Genomic DNA, 24530 nt, shown 5'->3' on the forward strand with positions numbered 1-24530 from the left:
TCTATTTTTAGACCACTAAGAAGGCTCCACACATCATGAAACTTTACTGGTAGCATCACCAGGGTCTCTACTCATGACACGAGCAGTAAGAACATTGTTTGTGTACACAAAGTGTGTGAAAAAGACGGTTTTGAACTACTTACGCTTAGCTACTGGGACTCCGGCGCGCCGCCGCCATTCCAGGCAAAAAGTGTCGATCTCCGAGTGCGGCCATCATGACGGAGAGTAACGGTGGGACGCTCCTCGGGCTTATTTCCAGATGAATTCGCGGATAATTCGTTGTTCTGTCGTTAGTCAAAAGCAACACTGACGTCCATGTTGACAAGGGAGCCACATATTACAAACAGTACGGCATCAACAGCCGGTGATGTCACGTAACCGGAGATCGACACTTTTTGCCTGGAATGGCGGCGGCGCGCCGGAGTCCCAGTAGCTAAGCGTAAGTAGTTCAAAACCGTCTTTTTCACACACTTTGTGTACACAAACAATGTTCTTACTGCTCGTGTCATGAGTAGAGACCCTGGTGATGCTACCAGTAAAGTTTCATGATGTGTGGAGCCTTCTTAGTGGTCTAAAAATAGACATTTTGATGCCGTCGTAGTATGCCCTATGTACTCCCGTTCAAAATGAGCTTGCCCCAAAACGAAACTACGGTAAATCTTAAAAGTGCCTCTTTGGTCATGAGTGTGCTTGTACGTGAAGGTTTGACTCATACCCAATCATAAATAAAGCCTTGGTTGCTTTTTGGCGAGAGTTTCACTTTAATATACTAGTCAATGGGTTTTTGCATGTTTACTAATTAGTTAACATACTTTACATTACTCCTAAATGTTTTGGACAACACATTACTTGTGACTTTTTTTGGAAATAATAAAATAAAAATTTCTCCATGGCTTTCCCAGGCTCTAGGCTTGACTAGAATTGAAATTCTCTAGTTTAAAAATGCAATCTGAGTTAGCAGACATATGCACAATTTAGAGGGTCCAGATTCTGCCTTGACCATATTCAGAGATTAGAGAAAGCTAGAAGACAGACATTATGTCTTTCAGGCCATCAACTCTGGAGGAGCTCTCGTTTGACAGCAGTGGAGTGGATTTAGAAGCAATGGAAGGATCATCTGGCACATCTTCACAGATGGCACCTTTGCAGAATCAGCCAACAAGTTCTTCAGGACCTTCTGATTCTAACAACAAAACTGAGGGTTTGTAGTGTATTTGTTACACCCTGTTAGTGGTCCTTGTCAAAATGTTTGGTTGATGGCTTTTTCTGTGTTGAAATTTTTCATTCATTTATAGATTGGAAGACCATACCAGACCTGGCAAGGGCTACTCAGTTGTACAGGGAGACAATACTTGACATTCACGCATCAGGGAAGCCACTGCATTTGCACGTTGACCTCAGAGGCAGCAAGTTAGACCAGGAAATGGCTTTAATTGCTTTTTATAAAGTACGCTGTGCAGAGTGGGCAAATCCCCTGCAATGCAGACTTGAAGGTTCATCTTTTTTCTCTTTTAGTTCATTTTAGAATTTGTTATGTGCAGTCTGTTTTTTTTTTCATAAATAACCCAGAATCTTTACATTTCTTTTAATTAATAGGTGATCCCGCAATCGGAGAGGGAGTGAACCGCTTCTTGTTCTCCAGAATCACGGAGAAGCTGAAAGATGGTTTTAAGATGAACTTTGGTAGTGTTTTCAATTAACTTTCCATATATTGTGTGGAGTGTGTTTTCGCTGCAATATTCTTAATGCCATAATCTCTCCAATTAATACATGTTTAAACAGTCCTTCCAGGAAAATGCAGAGTTTTTTTGTGATTGTTGCGGAAATAGGCAATTTAGGCGGCCAAAGTGTGGCGTCTTTGAAAAAATGCGGCCCCCACATAAATGTGTGGACTTTGGCTGATTATGCGTTGATATATGCGATTGCATAATCGCGTTTTTCTGGAGGGACTGTTTAAAGGCCTTGTGAAACAGAGGCCGAAATATTCTGATACTGTTTATTTGACATATATGTCGTATCAAGAGCCAAATGAACAATTAACACAGGAACACTAGATTAAAACTGGGAACATTTATTTTTCACTTCATGAGGCATTTAAGATGCATTTAGGATACCTACTGTACATACCTATTGATGTCTCTTATTCTATACAACCACAGAATCACTAAAAATTTGAGTACATGATAATTGGTCTTCTGTTTGCACAGGAAATTCTGGTGACACAAAGCTGTTTGATGGAGAGCCAGACCATCTTGTACCTTCGTCCTCTGCATTCCTTGTTGAGAGTGACCTGTTTCTGATGGCCGGCCGCATGATTGGTCATTGCTTTTTGCATGGAGGTCCTGCATTGACAGGCCTAAGCCCTGCGATTGTTCACATCCTGTGTGGGGGCACAGCTGAAACTGCCATCATAGAAATCAATGACTGTCCAGACATTGATCTACGGGAGAAAATTACACTGGTGTGTATTCTGCAAACTGCACGATTTTTTTTAGATTCTTCTAGATTGGGTTTAAGAGTGTTCATATTTTGTCTTAAAGCTTGAAGGGAATGCTGAACTCTCAGCTGATGAAAAGGAGAGCCTTGACACCTTGTGCCTTGCATGGGACCTTCCTTTGATGACAGAAAACAACCGAAGATGGCTCTTTGAAAGGCTTCTTTGTCATGCTGTATCTGAATATTGTTTAAACTATTTAACATCATTTATTACTCTTTTAAACCACTATATGTGTAAAGATTTGTCTTTGTGTCTTTTCTCACTAGGTCACTGGACGGTTCATGAGGCAAATAAAGCAAATAAGAAAAGGGCTTAAAGAAACCATGTTGTGGCCACTCATTAGTGAATGTCCAGATGTAGCTCCATTGATTTTCCCTCGAGAGTCGAGTGCTGTGTTGACCCCAGAGGTAAATAGTTCAGTTAAGACAAGCAGTTTTGGTCATATCTGGAAATTGATTGTTAAATCAGGGGAACACCAACACTCCAGGACAATTGCTTATTCCAGATGGTTTATCTGCTTGGTGTTTTATGTGTAGTGCATTCTGGAACGCATCAGCTGGCCTACAATGACTGATGACGACGATGATGAATGCTCTGTGACAGATAAGAGCCGCATCACAGGGTACCTTCGCCGGTTCATTCAAAATGGTATACTTCCCTCATGTAATGAGTGATGCATGTACATTATATTGACAATTCATTTTATTTTTCTCATTATCATCTAATCTTATGCAAACCAGACAATAAATGTACTTATTATTTTATACAGTTGTTACATTAAAATTGTACAATACCAGCTCTGGGTTATATCTCACAGCCCTTATAGAGTCCTTTATATTCTTCAAACTATTAAAAAAAAAAGTCAGTGACATACTGTTTATCAAAAGAACGTGGCCAGTGTAGGTTTTCCAGATACAAATATATTTAGCCAGCTTTCTACTCATAACCTGAAACAAGATGCTTTCCAAAGATCAAAAACAAGGGCTGATGAACATTATTTAGAAAACTGAATTGTATCTGTAATGATAAAATCTGGAGTTGGCATCAGCTACATAGCCAATACTTGTCAAGTAAAATCTTGGTTGGCGTTGTTCTTCACAAAGAATTATTTGACAACCATGAGCAAAATGTATAAAAAGAACAGCATTCTCCATTACTGTGAGCATTTATATATTTCTATTTTGTAGCATCCAGTGATGAACTGAAGGCGCTCGTGAAGTTCTGGGTTGGATGGGAGGCGCCTACGACTACCCTCACATTGGAGGTGACTGACTGTAATCTACCAAAATCTTCCACATGCTTTGAGACTCTCCGTCTTCCTGCCCGCTACAAGAGCTTCACTACATTTAAGGAAGAATTGATTGCCTGCCTTCAAACAACTGACACTGGATTTGGATTGGTGTAATGGCAGTGCTAAAATGTAGCTTCTTTAAAAGGCGGTTCTCATTCATATGTTTTTGTTCAGATTTTGTTCAGTCTTTTGGATATACAATGAAGACCACGCTGCCTCCCTCCTTCACCTCCACAAACAGGGTGGGGCGTTGTGCTGGTTTGTGTTTTTAGGTGTGCTGTTTCACAAACACCTTCCATCGTCTTTATTTAAGTGAATTACTGCAAACATGGACTGTCTATATTGAAATGGCTCTGATGTAGATGTCTCGCTTTTTAACGTGCACTTGCAGGACTTGCTGCTGAGCTTGTTTGCATCTCTAAGAGGAATTTGTTGCCAAGTCATGAAAAAATGTCTGGCAACAAAATGTTTGAAGCATTCAAAGAGTTAGTGTTTTGCTGGTTGTCGGCTTGGCTGCCATGAAAAAATAAACAGTCAAAGTTGGGGTTTATCTTCAGAAAACAACCACTCTGGCAAAGGGTATGTTCATTATCAAAGGTTGGAAAACAAATTGTCAGTCCTCTGGAAATAAAATAAAAACATTCTGGAAATAATCAAATGGCATGTTTATTGTACAAAGTTTGTAACAAACAGCCCACCATGTCTTGCACATTTTATTATATATTTACCAGTGGTAGAAATACTAGTATTGCAGTAAAAGGGGTCTGGTCCCTCTGACTGATTAGCTTAACTGAAGCATCAGTGCATCTAGTACAGTAAGCAGGGCTCCCACATGTCCTGTGTAGAATAAATTCTTTGTTGAAGAAAACTTTACTTAGGTTCAGATTGGTAAAAAGAAAACTTAAGTCCAGAAGAATACAGGGTGATTGTGGTGACCATACATGCAGCATGGACGGAAGCACATTCATGTAGTGTCTGCATTTCTCTGGCCTGTGTCCTAGACAGAAGTTATACCTGACAAAGACAGATACTGTGTTGTGATCAAAAGACAAGATTAACATAGGCCAATACATGTCTTACAATCAAAATGTAGATTGAATTTGGGTGCTTCCTGCTTAAGACAATTTTTTTTTTACCTTTATTATATAACAATACACCAGATCAAATCATCCTCCCATTGATTAGTTTGAAGGATGTGATTGTATTTGATGTATTAGTTGTTGTTGGATAAAATAATCACCAATAGAGGTCTTTGGAAGTCAATGTCTCTTTATTACAGCGATCATGAAAACTGGCACAGGTTTGTCAAGGTGTCTGTCAGGAAGCTTACAGATTTCACACATGCCAGTTTCTTATATTACAAAAAGGGTGATACAGAAATACCTATGTAGCGCCCTGCTATAAATGATATGTTATTTCATGTGTTTGGGTTTACAAATATTCAGTATATTTTGCAATATTGCCTGTTAAATTAGTTCTATGGTGAAATAACCTTGAAGTAATACAGAGAAATTCATGCACTTCATTTGGGAAAGGTACTAAAATGTCCCATGTTTTTCATGGTTTGTGAATGTCTCATGACGTTTCTTTTGTTTATTTGAGTAACCAGGTATCAATCTGTTATTAGCCAATCCGTGCCTGTCAGAGATGAGTGTCAACCATAGACATATATACATAGACGCCTCATTGAGCGCTGGACCGTACGTCGACGTCGCCGCCATATTGGAGGAGGCAGATCTGCCCCGTGAACTAATACAAGTGAATGGAGTGAACTTTATAAAGCTCCTTCTACAAAGTGCTGTAAGTTGATGCCTCTCATTTACACATTCACACACGTACGAATATATTCAGGAAACAGATAGGAACCAAAAACAACGTCTGTAACGTTCTCTGATGATTATAAACGTTATCTAATCCTTACATGTTCAGTATACAGGTAGGCACCAAACCACCGGATGTATTTTTATAATGTTTTTATGAGTGTTTACAGCTGCCAACGTATGTAACTCTGCTACTGTGATGTTAAATGACAGTTAAATATTGAATCTGTGTCTATAATAACCAGATCCTGACATGTAAATGTGACATCTGTCTACCATACTGTCACCTTATGGACTACTGACTGCATAATATATTAATCAGAATCAGAAATACTTCATTAATCCCCAACGGGAAATTGCTTGCGTTACAGCTGGGAGCAGCTGTAATTCAAAGTCAAGAATATGTAGAAAAATAGTAATAACAACAACAATAATAATAATAATAATAATAATAATAATATACAATAATAATACAAACTATAGCCTATATAGGCCTATAGGCCTAGTGTATATTTATAAAAGTAGCCCACTGCAACTTTACTTTTTTTTTTTTTTTTTTACCATGTAATGTTATTTTATACAATATTATATTTTATAATGTTCTGTCATGGAGTTTATCACTTCACTGCTAAACAAAAAGAAAGCAGGCTCACTGCCAGTTGCAGTTACTTATCTTGATTTGCGGACTTTTAAATTTTTTGTCTCCATGATTATTATTATTACTTAGATTATCAGAAATCACTGTGTAAAAACGACGTTGGTGCTGTTTATTCCCACAGATGTCACATTTACGTGTCAGGATCTGGTTATTATAGACACAGATTCAATATTTAACTGTCATTTAACATCACAGTAGCAGAGTTACATACGTTGGCAGCTGTAAACACTCATAAAAACATTATAAAAATACATCCGGTGGTTTGGTGCCTACCTGTATACTGAACATGTAAGGATTAGATAACGTTTATAATCATCAGAGAACGTTACAGACGTTGTTTTTGGTTCCTATCTGTTTCCTGAATATATTCGTACGTGTGTGAATGTGTAAATGAGAGACATTAACTTACAGCACTTTGCAGAAGGAGCTTTATAAAGTTCACTCCATTCACTTGTATTAGTTCACGGGGCAGATCTGCCTCCTCCAATATGGCGGCGACGTCGACGTATCGCAGCAGCGGGCCAACCCGCTCAATGAGGCGTCTATGTATATATGTCTATGGTGTCAACTACCTACCGGATTCGGAAGGGGGTGGGATTAAAAAAAAAGAGAGAAGACGAGGCTCGGGCTAGTAACGGGGAGAGACGAGGAAAAAGAGTGACAACACCATGGAAAAGTAGTTGTAAGCTATTTGAGACCCTATAAAGTTACTGTTGTTACTAAAACCTTAAACCGGAAGGTCCGTTTGTGTGTTACCGGTACCAAATGTGGAAGTAAGCCGAGTTCAGAGCTGTTTCAGCCGGGAATTGTACTGAGTGTCCGAGACGCCATTATCGTTGTGTATAGAGCTAGAGTTAGCCTCGTCTTTGCTAGCTGGAAGGAGACCGCGTGTGTGTGAGGAAGAAATATTTTGCGCCGAGTTTCCTGAGTGAGTATGAGCACTATTTGAGCTGGTAACAATATGGAAATGTATGAGAACGAACAGTGAGTTTATTAGTGTTTTGAATTATGCTCAGTGTATCTCCGACCTACATGCCTGCCTGCCGCTGATCTGCTGCTGCTGTAGAGGGTGCTCAGGATCCCCGCTGTCGCCAGAGAGACTGCTGCTGCACGAGGACGTGTCAGCAGGACTAGTTTTCTTCATCTCCTGTCACCTCACTCCTCTGAGCGAGGGTTTGAGGAAACTGTGGTTATCCGTGAGTACTGAGAAACACTTTCACAAGGATACATGAGCTCCAACTCGACATGCGCGCCAACGATATGGTACCATAACTGACTTACAAAACCCGGGTATTTATTTATTTTTTATTTTATTTTCTGAACTCAAAGGTCACCAGGTCAAAAGTAAAGGGTGATTGCCTATGTTTTCTTTCTGTGTAATAAACACTTTTTCCTGTTGCAACGTGTATTTGCAGTCACAAATGTTTATTTGAATGTGGTGTTATTAGGGCTATAGTGTGTTAAAGGTACATGCATGGGAGTATTAAAGTTCACAATAACAATGTAGCTATAAAATAAGCTAACCAGGCCTCTATGCACCCTAGGCAGAGTCATACGCTCTAGTTTAAGTAAACACATTAAACGGTTGATATTTTCGTGGACTCCCTCCAATTCAGTTCCCAGGCTCAAGGTGTCATCAGGTATAAGGGGTTTTACCATGACAATGCTGTAATAAAATAGAGTTGGTTGGGAGGGCTACACCTACATCACATGCAAACAGAATGAGCTACACAGCTGCTTTGTCCTAGTCTAGTCAAAACATTCCCCCGCACAGTGTGCGGCCTTGAGATAGCAGTACCTCTGCAGCAGTCTGGGGCAGAAATTTATAGGAGCTGATCACACAAATCACAATCATACAATTTTACAAAAATATTCATACATAAACCATACATTCCTTACAGTTGTCTAAATACAGAGTTAACTCTTGAAGAAAGACAGGAACTTATTATATATATATATATATATATATATATATATATATATATATATATATATAAATAAATAAAAAAGTACAAATAAAACTAAAGCTACTAAAATATTGTTCTACACCTGGAAAACCAGGGAAATTGTTGTCCAACTTTGAATCAATTGGACCTGATTTACACTGCAGATGCCCAGTTCCAATGTTTTGCCTATATCTGATTTTTTTCTCAAAAATTTAATTTTTTTCCTCATGAATTTACAACTTAACAAAATTACAACTTTAATCTCTTTAAAACGTAGACTTGGAGAGGGGACACTGTATGGTGCGATCCCAGTCTGTCTGAATATGTTCTAGAAAATGATCTCTAGAAAAGAGTGGGGACCCTGAGTAAATATTTTTTTTTAATACTCTTTAATTATTAAATTAGGTCCACAACCTTACAGTAACTACTGTATGTCCCATCTCGCCCCACCCCACAGTCCCAACATCACCAAATGCTGAGTAAGTCTTACTGTAGGCCTAGTAAGTGCTGGACATACTGGACAGTAGCTAGGTAGATGTCTGAGCCATGTGATTGGGAGTGTCCCAGGGGATTTATGGCTGCCCTTAGTGCTGCCATTCGTTCAGCACTGAGTACATCACCCATCTCAGGAACAGTGACCCCATGGTGTGGCTCATCAGGCAGGCCACTGTCCTCCCAGTCCAAATGCGGTAGGTACAATCCCTGAAAAGACATGTAAAGTGTTTATGTAGAGCAGTGGTTCTCAAGGACCCCTAAACTGAGACAAATTACACCACGGGCCACATTTGATAACATTTTGAAACATAAACTCCAGAAATACATATATTTATCCTGAGACTGAATAACATTACTTTCTTTGTCAATGTATGTTCAAATTAATGTCAATGGGATTACTTTTTTGAAAAATTTATAAAGAAATTTGTGGAATAAATGGCAATATTTCTAGAAAAAGTAACAGTTCTAGAAAAAGTCATAATTAAAAAGTTTTAAAATAAAAAAAATAAAAAAAAAAAGGGACCCCTTGAACCTCCCTCAAGGGAGTTTATATATATATATATATATATATATATATATATATATATATTCAGTATATAAGGTATTGTATATATAATCAATATTTTTACCCACCCCTAGTATGCACAGTAATTTATAATAAAAGCACCATGAATTCAACAAACCATCTAAATTAGATTAACATAAGACTCACACCAAGCTCATACAAAGAAAGACTGGCTATGTTGAACTTGCTTCATAGTACCCCTCCCTCTGTTCAGATAAGTGCTTTTCTGGACTGACATAAACTTAAAACATAGAAGCACAAAATGGCACAGACATTCCCTTTTACCTCTGCATTTTCTCGTTCTGCCATGGCATGCTGAATGTTCCCCATCTCCCATAGCTGATTGGGTGTTAGGTTACCCTCAGTTCTGAGTGGGTGGTTATCCCATCCACTGCTGAAGATATCAAGACTAGCTTGTAGTCTGGGCAGAAATGCATAATGACAACTGAAGAGGTGTGCAATGTTTGACAGGTCAAGAAAACCATCCTCCTCTAGTGAGTGCAGCACACTGTAGTATACGCTGGTCACAGCACACCACACGTCTCTCCAGAGTCGTTCAATTCTGGGAAGAGAGTTTGAGTAAGATTAGATATGGTTTACATACATTTATGCATAATATTTTACAATAGCATTTTTTTAACCAGTGATATAACCAAAAAGTCTTAAAAGAAAAATGGTTATCACAATTAAGTGACTATTCTTTTTCCTTTTCTTGATGTTAAAGCCTAATTTGTTCAGTCAGTCGCTATATGGTGCATGTCAAAGACTTGAATTTAAATTTACTTTGTGGGGGGAAAAAAACTTATAGTGATGTTCAATCTTATATTCATTACATTAATCAGGTACCACCATCGCCCAAGCGTATTTGCTGCAACATTATCAAGTGCAAGACAAAGAAGTCCGCAACTTCTTGGTCACACAAATCAGAAAAATTAAGTATAAATCAAATTGGGTCCATGTTCCGTTTTTTCCTTTTCCTATTTTTGACTTGAGCATAATATCAAATGTAGAAAAAACAAGCTATTCTTTCTTTTTGAAAAGAACATTGTATGATATTATGGAAAAATAGATTTGATATATAGAAGTGTGACAAAAACCTGCCTTTGATTGTGCACGCTCTTCCCAGCAATGAAACTGGACCTTCCTGTTCCCTTGATAGAGAACATCAGCCGTGCAATGTCAATGTTCTCGACTCCATGATCCGCTCTTACCCTAAAGAATAAACATTTTGTGCATTTATTATTTGTGGTGCTCTAAACAATTTTAACTTCAGGCATTTCCTGTTTGTTTGTGTCAACATATCATGTAAACACACCAGCTTCACACTTAAAGATGCAGTAAGTAGTTATATTTAGCAACAAAATAAATAAATAAAAATCAAATAAAATATAAAAGTGTCTACATTCCGACAGCTGGGGCTGTAGTCCCCTAGTCAACCGGTTGATTCATTGGTTGATACGTTCTGGCTCGACCAAAATTCTGATTGGTCGAATTATTGCCATGTTAATTTCATCAGGAGTAAAGTGCTAAGTGCTAATGGGGGTGTTTTCAGAACACCCTGTTTCACAGGTAACAGTCTGTCTTCAGATCTATGGAGCTAAATCAGGGTCAAAATTTTTGTACTTGAAAAAGTAAAATTTGAAACTGAAATTTCAAGTTTTGATCTTGAATTTTGAAAAATAATTATGATCAACTCTGCCAATTCTTTTGAATAAATCATTTATTTTCATTTTTCACTTTCATATGTTTTGATATTTGGGATCATATTTCTTTCAGTTGCATGTTTTATCTTTTTAGATTCAGATCTTAGTTTTTTTTTTACAGTTTCAAATCTTTTTTTCAGTTTCAGACTTTTGACCCTGATCTAGCGTGGGGGGCGTGGCATCAACTGAGAGGGCTGTGGAATCATGACAGACAGCTTAACCAAAAGGCTACAGACCTTCCCCTATCATGTTGTCTTCAGGGAACGTAGGATCTAAAACGATCGGCTACGCCACATGATTGGCAGTGAAAAAACTGCTATCAGTAACAAACTTCCATTTGCACACCATGCACGAATATCCTGCACGGAGCCAACTGTTTTAAATTCCAAGGCTGTTTAGATGTGAGATGTGGAAGCTGTTTTAGACAGTACTGAGGACCAGTTGTAGTACAGGAGCGACAAAATCACGCCAGATTGTGCACAGACACCCACACTTCAAGTACTGAAATGTCCGACACGTAGCACTGGACCCAGCACACAGGTGAGAAAAGTAAGGTTGGGAAATCGTGATAAATATCAAAATGAGAGGTCGTTTTGTGTTTTTTTCAGCTGACCCACTGAGGCCGTATTATTTACCTTGATGGAAATCCATATCTGTCCACTGATTGCTGGAAGAAGGCTAGTGCTGTTGAGGACCGATTGTTGTTTGCTGCACCCAGGTACATGATCTGGAGAAAATATTAACAGGGTGTAAATTTTTCTTTTTCGAGCTGTCCTCTTAAATTTTTTTTTTTACGTGAATTATACCTTTCTTGAAAAGCCATCCACAGCACCAAAAATGACAATGTTGTACCTGGTTAGACAAAAGACACTATAATAGTACAGCTTGCAATAGATGTAAGTGAAATCCATTTCATTTATATGGCATTAAATCAAAACAGAAGTGATGTCATGACAGTTTTCATATACAGCTGGTCAAGACAATACTCTAACTCTTAGTAACAAGTAGAATTATACAGACCGTATTAGCTTGTGATTGGTGTCCACGTGGACCAGAGCTTTGGGACCAGGAACTGAATATGTGCGACGCACAACACACCCTAGCTGGTTCATGCGACAAAGGATGCCAACAGTGTCCACACGGTGCATAGAGGCCCGCACCCTCTCCCACTGCACTCGGAATCCTCTGGCCTGCAAGCTTCCCTTAACCAAGCGGTACCCAGCATGAGGCATGTCTTTTTTGATTTCAGTTACCAAATGGTCCAACTCTGCGTCTGAACAGGTGCTATAGAGTGCTCTGACAGAAAAGCCAAACTCTTGCATTCTTCTGAAGATAGAGCGAGTGGACACTCCCATCAAGTTAGCAAGACACGGCACAGGAAGACCTTGGTTGATGAGATGTAACAGAGAATCCGGAGAAATATCAAATCTTGGACGCCCAGTTGCTCCATGACGAACCTGCACAAATGCTATGGGGACCTGATTTTCTCTTTCTTCAACAACCAACTTGTGCAGCTCTGTGAGTGCATCTACAATGGCTTTTGGGATGAGAACCTGGTCAGAGACAGCACTAAAAAGAACAGCCTCCTGAGAACACACAAATTCAAGGTAATCCAGGTCAAGTGGCTGCTGACTGACAACATGCTGGAGCCGTGTGTGGAGCCTCTCTGACATAGTTTGTACAAGTAGTTCCTAGAGAGAGGGGAAAGGAGGAAAAATGTGTGAGAGGTCACAAATACTGGTATACCTAAACATGACTAGTAAAATGACAAAAAACTGCTATTACACTTTGTTTTATTCTTAATATCTTCATGACCATTAGTGATAGAGAGAGTATTTATAACTGATCCATGAACAAGAACAAATTAGCTCTAAATATCTCCACATCTTTACCTGATTTCATGTGAATTAGCGCGAGCAGCGCCGCTAAAAAAGTTTGCGCTAATGACCGCATTTCACTTCCTATAACCTCTTCACAATAAAAGCCTCCCGTTACTTTGTTATTTCAAACCTTTCAATGTGAAGCAGGGAAAGCAGGGCGTGTTTTATCTGCAGTACCTTAACACGACTCCTCAGGTGGTGCTAAAACAAATGTATGTGGACTGAGGTCGTCTTCACTTCAAAATTCAGTCTTAAGACCAAGACGTATCAAGTGTAACGTTATATGTGGCCATAGTTTAATTTAGTTAAGTTAGAAACAGAATGAAAAGTTAAGTTAGCCTAATCCGTGTAAGCTAGGTTAGCTCCTGCGGTACCAAGCTACATATTTATCATCGTACCCACAAAAGACATTTCTGGAGTTTAGTTAACATTTGATTTTTCACCAGCAACGACCACAAACTCACCTGTTGGCCATTCATTGTGATAAACTTTATCCCGAAAACTAGCGTTTCTCATTCCGTGCGAGTCCAGTCAGAGGCGGCAAGTCGAATCCACGGAAGCTCCCGTTGGCGGCCTTGAATAAAGATTTTGGGGGAAAAAAATCGTCCTGGCGGCCTTAAATTGACTCAACAGCGCCACCTGCTGTTGTGGAGTGCGAATTACAGGACATTTGTTAGAACGTTTCCTGGCATTTGTGTGTGGATCTGAAGGCATTTGTGTGTGGATCTGCAAGACGGAAAATTAGTGCCAAAAGTCACGTGACAGTTTTTTGTACTTGAAGATTGTTCTGTTTTTGTACTTGAAGGATTTTTTTTGTACTTGAAAGATTTTAGTTTGTACTTGAAGGATTTTTTTTGTACTTGAAAGATTTTAGTTTGTACTTGAAGGATTTTTTTTGTAATTGAAGAAATATGTTTCTTTGTATGTGTAAAACATGCTGTATTTGTTTGTGAAGCATGATGTATTTGTTTGATAGGTAAGTTTCTTATTTGCAAAACAAAATGCATTAGTTTGTGAATGATGTTTTGTATTTGCAAACCACACTGAGTTTGTTTGTGAATCGTTGGGCGTGAGTAAAACATGTTTTGTGTGTTTGGGAGGTTTTGGCATGATTTTAACTCCATAGTTATTTTTCTAACTTTGACAATCTAACATGTGACAGCATATTAGCCCAGAGTTGAAGGGTTGGTAGTTGTGGTTGATTTTGTTCAAATACGACAAATTGTGACATTATGGGTTATTATTGTTCAGATGACTTAGCTAAGCTAGCGCTAGCTAGCGCCAGTTGGCGCCAGCGGTCTCTTGTTGCCATAGCAACAGTAAACATTCACGTCGTGGACTGATGAGCTGTAAATAGAGATGCAGAATCAAGCTGAGATACTTTGAATTTTGACACAAAATACAAGTAAACCCATAGGAAATAATAAGTTTAATTTGCAATCTTTCAATTCATTTATTGTTTACTGAGGTGATAACTATTTAATAGGTATAATTTGTGTGTAACTTTAATTTGTGTGTAAATGTGTTACTTTTACTGTAGTTTTCAAATGGCTGTGTATAGTGTTGTCTTAAGCATTTTCAGGTCACAAAGATATGGCTTTTTTGCATTGTAAAACACTAGTAAAGTGTCCTATTGAAAACAGGACAAAGCCATTTGACTATCTTGTTCATAAAATGATGGTGACAGGACTTTTTTTTTATGACACACACACTTTCATTGATATGAATACTTGGTTTTGAGGAATGACCTCTATTTTGAGCATGTGAAATGCTTTTGCAGGTTATCAACAAGGTTTTGCAGTTTGTAGTAATTGTTTTGAGAAATGCACCAACTGTTGTGCAAATGTAAGTAATGATGTGAGAAATGCTCCAATGCCACTGAGAAAAACTGTTAAAAAACAACATTGGGTCATATTGGACCCTGAGCACTATACAAGGCGTAATTATAGCTTTTATCTTTTTTTTTTTAAATGATTTTTTTTCACTACTTTGTGAAAACTCAATGCACTGTTAATGTTGTGGAGCAAAGAAAAAAATCTGAATGTGGTGTACATATTTTTTGTGAGAATTTCTCGTACATTTCCCCATCCAATGATAAATACTTTCCCTATGTCCAGCCCAGACAGGTTCAGGGCAAGTCCAGCTGGTCAGTACAGGGAGAGAGCCAGACCAAAGCAGGCACTCCAAAGACCGCACCACCTGAGAGGGAAAAGGCTGTAGAGAGGGAGGAGTACGTCAGCCCAAAGACAGGATCACCTGAGAGGGAAAAGGCTGTAGAAAGGGAGGAGTATGTCAGCCTAAAGACAGGATCAGCTGAGAGGGAAAAGGCTGTAGAGAGTGAGGAGTGTGTCAGCCCAAAGACAGGATCACCTGAGAGGGAAACAGCTGTAGAGAGCCAGGAGTGTGCCAGTCAAATAACTGATTTTTTTTCACAACCTGATCAGAAAAATCTCCAGTCATTTTTAAATTACCATCCTCAGCAAACAAGTAGCAATCCTACGGAGCCCCGTAAGGGACATGGGGGAAAAAAAAATTGATGGGTAAAAAAAAAAAAAAAGATGTACTTTCTCGCAAAACTTTTGCGAGATCTCGCAAACATTTCTGCGGGATCTCGCAAACCTTTGCGAGATCCCGCAAAAGCTGTAACACTTTGCTGGTCGCTTGCTGTCGCTTGGCCATTTGGGAATCAGCAAAGCATGAGTCATGGAGGAGGATTTGGAACATTTCCTGCGGTCTAGAGAGGTCCCAAAAGAGGACATTATGCGTATGCAAAGAGACAAGGTGGGCATAAAATTCATTCAATAAATCGACGTAACAACACAGAGCCTGGGATAGTGACTACTATAGGGGGAAATGGAGTTAGCGTTAATGTTACGCTAGCTGAAACTAATGTCAGCGCTCATCGCTTCCCTGCTCTAACGTTAAGTTATGCCAGTCCAACAATCATAACGTTACGTCGTTAGGGTTATAGGTGATGAATTGTACTTTGCTTTATGTCAAGCTATGTGTCTTTTACCTCCATCAACAATGGTTACCATGGTAACTTTGGACGCCATGGCAAGAAACTACTGTAGAGGCTAGTTTAATTAAAGCTATGGTCTACGATTTGAAAGATTTGTTATTATTAATAACATCATTTAGATGGTGGTTATGACCCAATAGTACCACCCACACAATGTGTAGAGTAAAAGGAACCAAAAAAATCCATTCTCTCTAGTGTCTGTAAAACTGAAAAGAAATTGACCAATAGGAACCATCCGGCCCGGATGGCTCCTATTGGATCAATTTTCCGATCCAATCCTCGCTCACTCTCCTGCTCCTGCTCACGTCTGGTCCCGACCCACTTCCTCATTTGAAACTACAAGCGGACGAGAGGTTTGTTTTGCCCTGAGCAGTTCAGCTGCCTCTGCTTGCCTCACCGACAAAGAGTCAAAGAAAGAAAGTCTGTCACTGAAAAGACACAAAGCGGAGATGTGAAACAAAGAGGGCTCAAACCGAATAAACATCGGGTCATCGTTTGAACGGTGGCGAAAGGTCCGTGAAGATATGGAGCCGGTGCTGATACAGCGAGTTTCTGTTGAGCAGGTAACCTTCGTCTCTATTGTGGATGTTGTGACACAGATAACTTTCATGCCGATGCTGCTGATGACTGTGAAAGCGGCCGTTAGTTTGTTTCTGTGTTATTAGACGGTGTCTGTCTCTGCAGTGTTGTCAACACTTGTTTACTTGTTCAACGGAGACATTAGCCTCTATGCTAGCATTGTAAGCTAACAACAAGCTAACATTGCTGACATGTTTACACCAAATCAGCCTATTTATTTGCTCGTGGCAGCTAAATGAAGCAGCAAGTAAGATGAATGAAGGGATGGATGAAATCCCAACGCGAAGCGGAGGGGTTTCGGATTTATTTCCGGATTTTTATCTTATTTGTCCGGATTTATTTCTCCATAACAACCTCTCGCCTGGTCACTACTCAACTGTTTTGCTAACCCTCCTCCCGGTCTTGTCCGTTTGTTTTCAACGAAGCCTTTGCTAAATCAATATGATGGATTATCATAAACGCGTTACGATGTGTGTATTTGTGTGTCTTAGCTGCGGTCTGGTGCTACTCAGACAGCAGCTGGGACACACACAGTTGCTCTGAGACTCACACAGGTCTGTTTTTCAGCCACAATGTGGAAGCGATCGTTGTGATGAAAGCTGACGGCAGCATCTGTTAGTCTCTTGGCCCTCAATAACTTTTAGAAGTGGCTAACTTAGCTGTTGTAGCTGATTACGTAGCTGTAAGGTAACGTAGCTGTAGCATGCTAATGACGTTACGCTAGCTTGGCTGTGGAGCTTAGCTGTGGACATTGTAATGACTTACAAGATTTACGTGAGTTTCAACGTGCATTGTAATAACTTTATCTGTGAATCCGACATCGTTACTCCGCATTCAAAGCTGGGCTGTATTTGGTTTCTGCCGGCTTGTTGCTCTTGGTGCTTGTTGCGGGAGGTATAAAGTTCGTTGAAGAGAAAAAAAAAAGCTTGTAGCCGGAGGGGGTGTGTCGCGGGACTCCGAGGGGAGAGTGATACAAGCTCGGAGGGGAGGGGTTAAGGAGCACAGAGGGGAGGGGTGCGTGTGTGGGGTGATGCTTTTTTCAAACCTTTCTCAGATCGTAGACCAGAGCTTTAAATATCGTTACTTCTATCACGAAACGGTTCTTTTCTGACCAGGTTTACAAATATTCTCTGCCAGTTATTTATCGTTATTTACAAATATTAAAGAGAAAATAATATACATAGTGTGACACGTTTTGTGGTACAGGTGGCTTAAATAGCGTTGAGCTTGCTCGTCCTAGAGATGAACAAGCTTTGTGTAGCGTGGTGCAGAGTGAAATTGCCCTCCACTACACATTTATTTTAAAGTTTTCTTTATTTTGTTCTGCAAAGAGCAAAAATATATCTGTATTATCATCACAGTTCGCCACATACACAGTAACTTCCTGCTCAAGTGTGTGTTCTCATTCTGTGAACGTATTCACGCGAGACTTCCCTTGTCCCTGCACACACAGTGTAGCGAACGTGCCCTCTGTTGGTCAGAGTTAGACAATACATACTGCTAGATAACACTACATTTTTCAAACAATAAACCAACCTCTTATTAGAAACCACACAGACAATTTTCACCACACTCTGAACATGAGCTGTACTAAATGGAAATCATGTTAAACATGTAAATAATAATAATGTACCAATGGCTCTGTATGCCACATTTGCACAAAATAGAATTTGGCGAAGCAACTCTTGTCAGTGATCATACTTAAATGGGAGCAGTGAGCAGAAACCTTAATAACACAATTCGATCTCCATTTTCAGATTATTTTATTAATGACCTAACGTTGGCCAGGCTTTAACAAGACCAAAACTGCATCAAAATAACTGCAGGCAATTGGATAAACCAAGTGATCATTGACAGAGCACTGTCTTTTGCTGACATATTAGCATGAACACCTTTCTGCAGCAGAATAAATAAATGTGCTGCCACTTGCAGGGCGGTTCATTTGCTATAAATTAAAAAGAGAAAAAAAACTAGATTTCTGCTAAATAGAAATGGATATAATGGACTTCATGTGAAGTAAGCCAGCTTTCTATCTGGCGTCTCTATGTACAATCTCTATTACTGTAAGACCAGCTATGTCCAGGGCCTGGCTACCACTGAAACACGGACAATATTTTGAATGAGGAGGGTCCTGGCTTTGGATCCGTGCACGTGCGTGCGTGGGTGTGTGTGTGTGTGTGTTGGTGTGTGTATTTATCATTCATGTTCAAAGTAAGCATTAAAAGTATTTCTTCTATTTTATGTTTGCAGGTTGACAAGGCAGTGCTATCCATCATGACTGATGAGCAAATGGCAAGATATATCACTTCATATGGTGACCGAGTAGCTGTCCTCTCTTTCTGTCAGCAAACAAAGTGCAGCACCGATAAAGATACTCTTATACAGAGATTAAGAGATAAAATAGGAACACGAAAAATTAAATCAAGGACAAAAGGAGCGCTGTGTGGTACATCAGGTGTGTTCCAAAAGAGAGGTGAAGGGATGGCAAGACAAAAAAATTCTGCAGGAGAAAAGACCTCCAGGAAGATTGAAATTGGATGGCTTAATTTTAGCAGTGATGAATACCATCAAGTGAGGACCAGCAATGGCGGAGGAACAAGACATGCAACTGTGGAAAAAATGACAACTGTTGCTCAGATTTTGGAAATGGGAAAGGACCTGTTTTTCCCAGATGGACACTCAACAAAAGGGCGAGCTGATGAGTTTACCTTTGATGTCTGTGATTTTAAAAGAAACAAGATTCCCTTCGATGACACTGTTGGCAGACTGTATGAACAAAGCAAACTGAAGCTGCTTAGATTTTACATTTGCACAAAAGAAGAAGAACCTTCAACAGATCGATCCCCATCTGAAGCGGATGAATGTATTGAAGATTCCTTATCTGAGGATTTATCTGGCAGCATCACTGAGGGAGCAGATTCACAGTTGACTGAAGATGGATCTCACATCGATGCAGATGATTCGATTAGAGATCTGCTGGATCACACACATTCATCTGACAGTGACAAAAGTGAACAGGTTTGTGGCAGTAGGAAATATATTTGTAATAAATAAAGTAATATTAATGACAGGGACCGATGGAAAGAGAATTTGCTCAAAGATTGCACTTCAGGTAACTTCATTAGAAGATAATGCACAGTATTCCATAATAGAGAAAGAGGTTCCTTTGTGTGCCAACAGTCGCCCAGTGTGTGTCAGAAACTTTTATCTACATATACTTGCACCTCTGTAGGATACACTTTTACTAGGACTTTATTGTTTACATGTGTGGTCAGATACATTTTTTGTTGCAACTTAATACATGTATTTTTAATGTTTTTTAATTTTTGGATTACTATATTAGTACAAAGCTTACTCGGTTGTATTCATTAATGCATTGGCTGAGTGTGGTACACACCTTTTTTCTCATAAGTAAGAAACATTTTCTTAATTACAAAATATCACCTATATATACTATATGTATATGTTTGCTGCCAATGTATCATACAGACTGAGGGAAGATGGAAGAAAATCCCAAAAAAAATCGCTCAAGTTGTCCTTTCTTCTTAATAGAGTTTAGTGGAGCTTCTCTGAGCCATATGTATTTTTTGCACACCATTTAATATTAAATGTGGAACATGTGTTTCTCCTTGCCATGATTTTAAATTACTGCTGACAACAACATTGAAAACATGTGTCTTATTTGTTGCAGAATCTGCATTTCCAGATGCAACCAAGATCCAAAAAACAAAGAGCAATATCTGAGACTGTGACAGCACAAGGTCCAGGAAAATCACATCCCTCTCATTCAACCCCAACAGACATTAAAAAAACTCTCATTGGCCAGGGGCAGGTCACCACCAACACAAGTGATGATGATGATAACGTTTGGAATCATTTCCAGCCTTATAATGATTTCCCGGACTCCTGCTTTGAAATCATTGATCTGACCAGCGCAGTTCCTAATGACTTCCCACAAACAGAGCTTGAGCACATCTGTCATGGAACTTTGGAAGATGTTCCAGAAGTAGACGAGGCAGATACAATTGAATGGAATCCGGAAGATGACCTTGGCGGAGCAGACGGTGATGAGACAGTTGTGATAACATTGACTTACGTCAACAATGAGGATGTCACACAGGTAATATGTAATATATCAGTAATGTTTTGGGGTAAGGAGGTAGAAATACTAATACAGGTATTAAAACCAGTAAAAATAGACAAAATACAGAAATGTAGTGCTATATTAATAGTAAATTTGATTCTATGAATTCAAAAATTCAATTGCGCATTCATACTTTGAAAAAATTGATCATGTTTAATATTTTTATGGCATATGCACTGTTCTGTTCCCCCAGTATTATATGGGCGCATGAATGAAATAACCTACAGTGCTGTGGAACACTTACTGTGCTCAGTTCACCCCATGTTTATTTAGAGCTTCATTGTGCCGCAGCAATAATTGATTAACATTTAATTGCTTATGCTACTTTAAAACATTTAAATAGCAAAAAATCAATTAAGAGCTGATGGAAAACCTGTGGAATTCCACTGTATGATCTTAGTGTAAGATTTTACTCTCTTCAGCCAGGCATGTTTGCTTTCACAACTTCAAAATTCTTACATTTTGTATCAAATTTCTCTATCAAATTTCTTTTTTCCTGAACTTCCATTTCTAATGTATATTGGTATGTCATGCACAACTTGTATTAAAAACAAATACCAATTGTTACATTTAGCAAGCTGCAGAATAGTTGTAGTAGTGGAAGTCAACAGAGTCCTTTTGACCTAATTCCTGGGATTGTGCAGCAATTTCTGTAACACTGATTTGTGACTTTATTATAATTCTCTGTCTCTGAAATTTAAGAGGTTTAACTTCTTTCCATTTCTCAAAATCTAAGTGGAATTTTTACAGACTATCTCTTGAGTGTTCCTGGCTTTAACTAGAAGTTAGTCTGATGTAGAAGACTCATTTAGAAAGACTTATAAATTACAGTCTGCAAGCACATCATAGACTTGTAGGGTCAAAGTGTCTGCTGTCAACTAATATGTTTTTACTTATTTTATCCTTCAGAGTGCCGAGGTGAATAGAGTACCTATGCAGGATTTACAACTCCCATTGCCTTCAGCTAATGGCCTGCCTACACTAGATTTGCAGTCCATACATGAGGAGGCAGTGCAAACTGCACAGGTAAGCAACCCTGAACACATCCTTTAAACTACTGTATGATTTTACATAACTGTAAAGATGTGATGCAATGGAGCTTTTTATATCATTTATATCATGTCCTGCGACGCTCTGGAGGAGCTCTGTCAGGTCTGGAAAAAGTAACTGTGATGATGTCAAACGGATATTGTCAGGGTTAACTTGTCTTGTGATAGGAGATAACACATTTTGAATAGAAAGCCTGTGTTATAAACTGGAGGTGTGCAGTTTGTAAGAGATGCTTTTAAGTTGCATTATGGGAAACATAGGATCCGGTATTATTTCGACCATGACGCAAACATACTAAAAGTAAGGATACTTTGGACTCTGCTTTATTCATTGACCACTCTGTTTTTGTTATGTGTATGTTTCGTTCTTCTAGCAGGACAGTGGACTGATGTTCTTACCACAAGATTTGCCTTTAAACTCAAGCAGCCAGCTTTACCCATCAGCCTCAGCCAGCAACCCAGGAAATCCACAGAGCCCACGACGTGCATCAATTTGCAGGATAAAGGTTGTTGAAGATCTTTTGGCTGTATTTATGGACAGCAGCATAATGAATTTGACTCTAAAGATGGACTTTGTAAATGAAAAAGCTATCGATGATGCTGGAGTGTCAAGGGAGGTTTACACTGCATTCTGGGAGCAATTTCTTGAACAGTGTGAAGGGGAAACAGAGCGAGTTCCAAGGCTGAGACCAGATTTCTGTGAGGCTGAATGGCAAGCAGTTGGACGGATCTGGGTGAAAGGATTACTAGACCATGGTCTCATGCCAGTGAGGCTATCAAAGGCTTTCATTTTAGCCTGCGTTCATGGAATTGACTCAGTTGATGCAGACATCCTGATGACATCGTTTCTCAACTACCTTCCTCCAGTTGAGAGATCCGCTGTTGAGAAGGCTCTCCAAGGCACAATGGAGGAAAGTGATGAAGAGGACTTGCTCGACCTTTTCACAAGGATGGGTTCCCATTTCCTACCTCCAAAGAACAGCATGAAGCCTGCCATAGAAACAATGGCTCATAAAGCCATTCTCCAAGAGCCAAAATATATAGTCGATTGCTTCTCCACACCCATGTCACTTGTACAGCTGAAACTGTCAAACAAGGAAAGTGTGTTGTCTTTGTATGAGTCAAAGAAGGCCACAGGCAAAAGAGTGTTGCAACTGTTTGAAACAACAAAGGTGGTGCTGTCTCAGAGAGAACAGGCAACCTTTAACCATCTCCAACGTTATGTGAAAAATGCTGACCAAACCAAAGCTGAAAAAATCCTGCGCTTCTGCACTGGTTCCTCTGTCACGTGTTGACAAAATTATGATATGCTTTAATGCTGAAACTGGGCTCAACAGAAGGCCTGTTGCTCATACCTGTGGAGCTACACTTGAAGTGCCGTGTACGTACAGTTCTTACCCTGAATTTCGCACAGAGTTTGACAACATCCTGTCCAGCAACTACTTTGAAATGGACATCCTTTGAACTTGAGAGCAATCCTGATCAGGCCTAATAGTAACAGGCCTCATTGTGGCACGGCTGATTATATTTTAATTGTATTGTATTTTTTGTTTGTCTGTTTTTGTTGTTTGTTTTGTCATTGATGCACTGAACCGTGTGGTGAGCAGTCTGCAATTCTATTTTCTGTTGGTGCAATAGTACACCACCATAGTTTTCACATTGGATGAATTTTTTAAATTATGCTTTGAAAATGACTGCAGCTTTCATTTCCATTACTTTGAGCCTAACTCAGCTGAAGGCTAAACTTATTGCTAAAAAGAAAGATTATAGAGTTGTCCATCACTCGTAGAACTGTTAATGAATTGTTGATGTTAAGGTGTTAGAGAAGTTACATTACAGTGCTTTGGCTAGTGGCTACACAGATTGTTCATGCACAATATTTTCACTGTGTTTTCTGTCACTTGATGTTTGTACTACTTGGTTGTAGAAGTAATAAAAGTCCTATTAATTTTCACAGAGGCGATTTTTGTGTCCAAGTTCTAAAACACATGCTATCACTGACAAAAGTGAGGAGTGATGTCGACGCAGGAGCATGTTTGTTCCTAACACCAATACTGGTTTGAATAGGGCTGCTAATAAAAATGCACATCAGAAGTTCCCAGAGCCCAAAGATATTCATAAATCATCATAAAACACTACAAAAAACAGAATATATTCACATTCAGCACTAACTTTATTGTCCTTTTGCTTAAGCAGTTACAATTAAATAGTTATCAGAATTTCAACATTAATTTTCCATCAATTGATGGAGTTATAAGTGGACAGTATGTTTTAGCATTAGTTCTGAATTTTACACAGGTTTGATTCCACTTTTGATAGGCTTTATCTCCAAAGCAACACCAGCTCATTGGCTTTGATCCATACATCAATCCAATAATTTAAACTAATAGAACATAAACATATAGCATGGGATGGCATGGTTACATTTTATAGGAGACCCCCGTGTTTCTGTGTTGACCAACACTGAGAATATCATTAAAAGCAAACTTTAAAAAGGGAAATGACAGCAAGGAAAAATACTTGTGGAACCAACAGCTCCTTCCACTTCACAGGTCAACTCACTGGCCCCTACAGGAAAACACTAAATACTTCTGACTTACAGAGATGCACTGATGGCTTCTCTTAGGTGCATATACAAGTTCACAGCCTGATACGGATCTGTTGGTAGAATCAGATGGGACTCGGCCATAAAGATATTGCATAGTTCATATACATCTGAATCACAGGGAATCGTCCGGCGAAAGACACATTCATCTTTGCACAGTTGGATATGTTCATCATCAACTGGGGACAGGAAGTCTCTTGTTCCGTAGAGTTCAGGCAATGCATACATCACATTGGGCCGACCGCTGGGGACGTTTATGTTTTTCGATGGCCTGAT

The 24530-nt window shown here is 39.2% G+C and overlaps 1 protein-coding gene and 1 long non-coding RNA gene across 2 annotated transcripts; both read left to right on the top strand.

Annotated features, from left to right (window-relative positions):
* The first annotated feature begins 1060 nt into the window (after positions 1 to 1060).
* On the top strand, positions 1061 to 2296 carry LOC311266280. Its single transcript, XR_014623693.1, has 4 exons — positions 1061 to 1201; positions 1296 to 1493; positions 1597 to 1683; positions 2208 to 2296. It is a non-coding gene; the product is annotated as an uncharacterized lncRNA (long non-coding RNA).
* Positions 2297 to 2311: 15 nt separating this feature from the next.
* On the top strand, positions 2312 to 4330 carry LOC311266365 (uncharacterized protein; the record flags this gene model as incomplete). The annotated part of the gene is made up of 5 exons (XM_084368714.1): positions 2312 to 2461; positions 2541 to 2669; positions 2764 to 2904; positions 3034 to 3145; positions 3685 to 4330. The coding sequence occupies 5 exons, from the start codon at positions 2312 to 2314 to the stop codon at positions 3900 to 3902; spliced, it is 750 nt and encodes a 249-aa protein (XP_084224840.1). The 3' UTR covers positions 3903 to 4330.
* Between the last annotated feature and the right edge of the window lie 20200 nt (positions 4331 to 24530).

Source organism: Pagrus pagrus, assembly GCF_965226575.1.
Source record: "Pagrus pagrus genome assembly, chromosome: 12".
NCBI classification, from domain to species: domain Eukaryota; kingdom Metazoa; phylum Chordata; class Actinopteri; order Spariformes; family Sparidae; genus Pagrus; species Pagrus pagrus.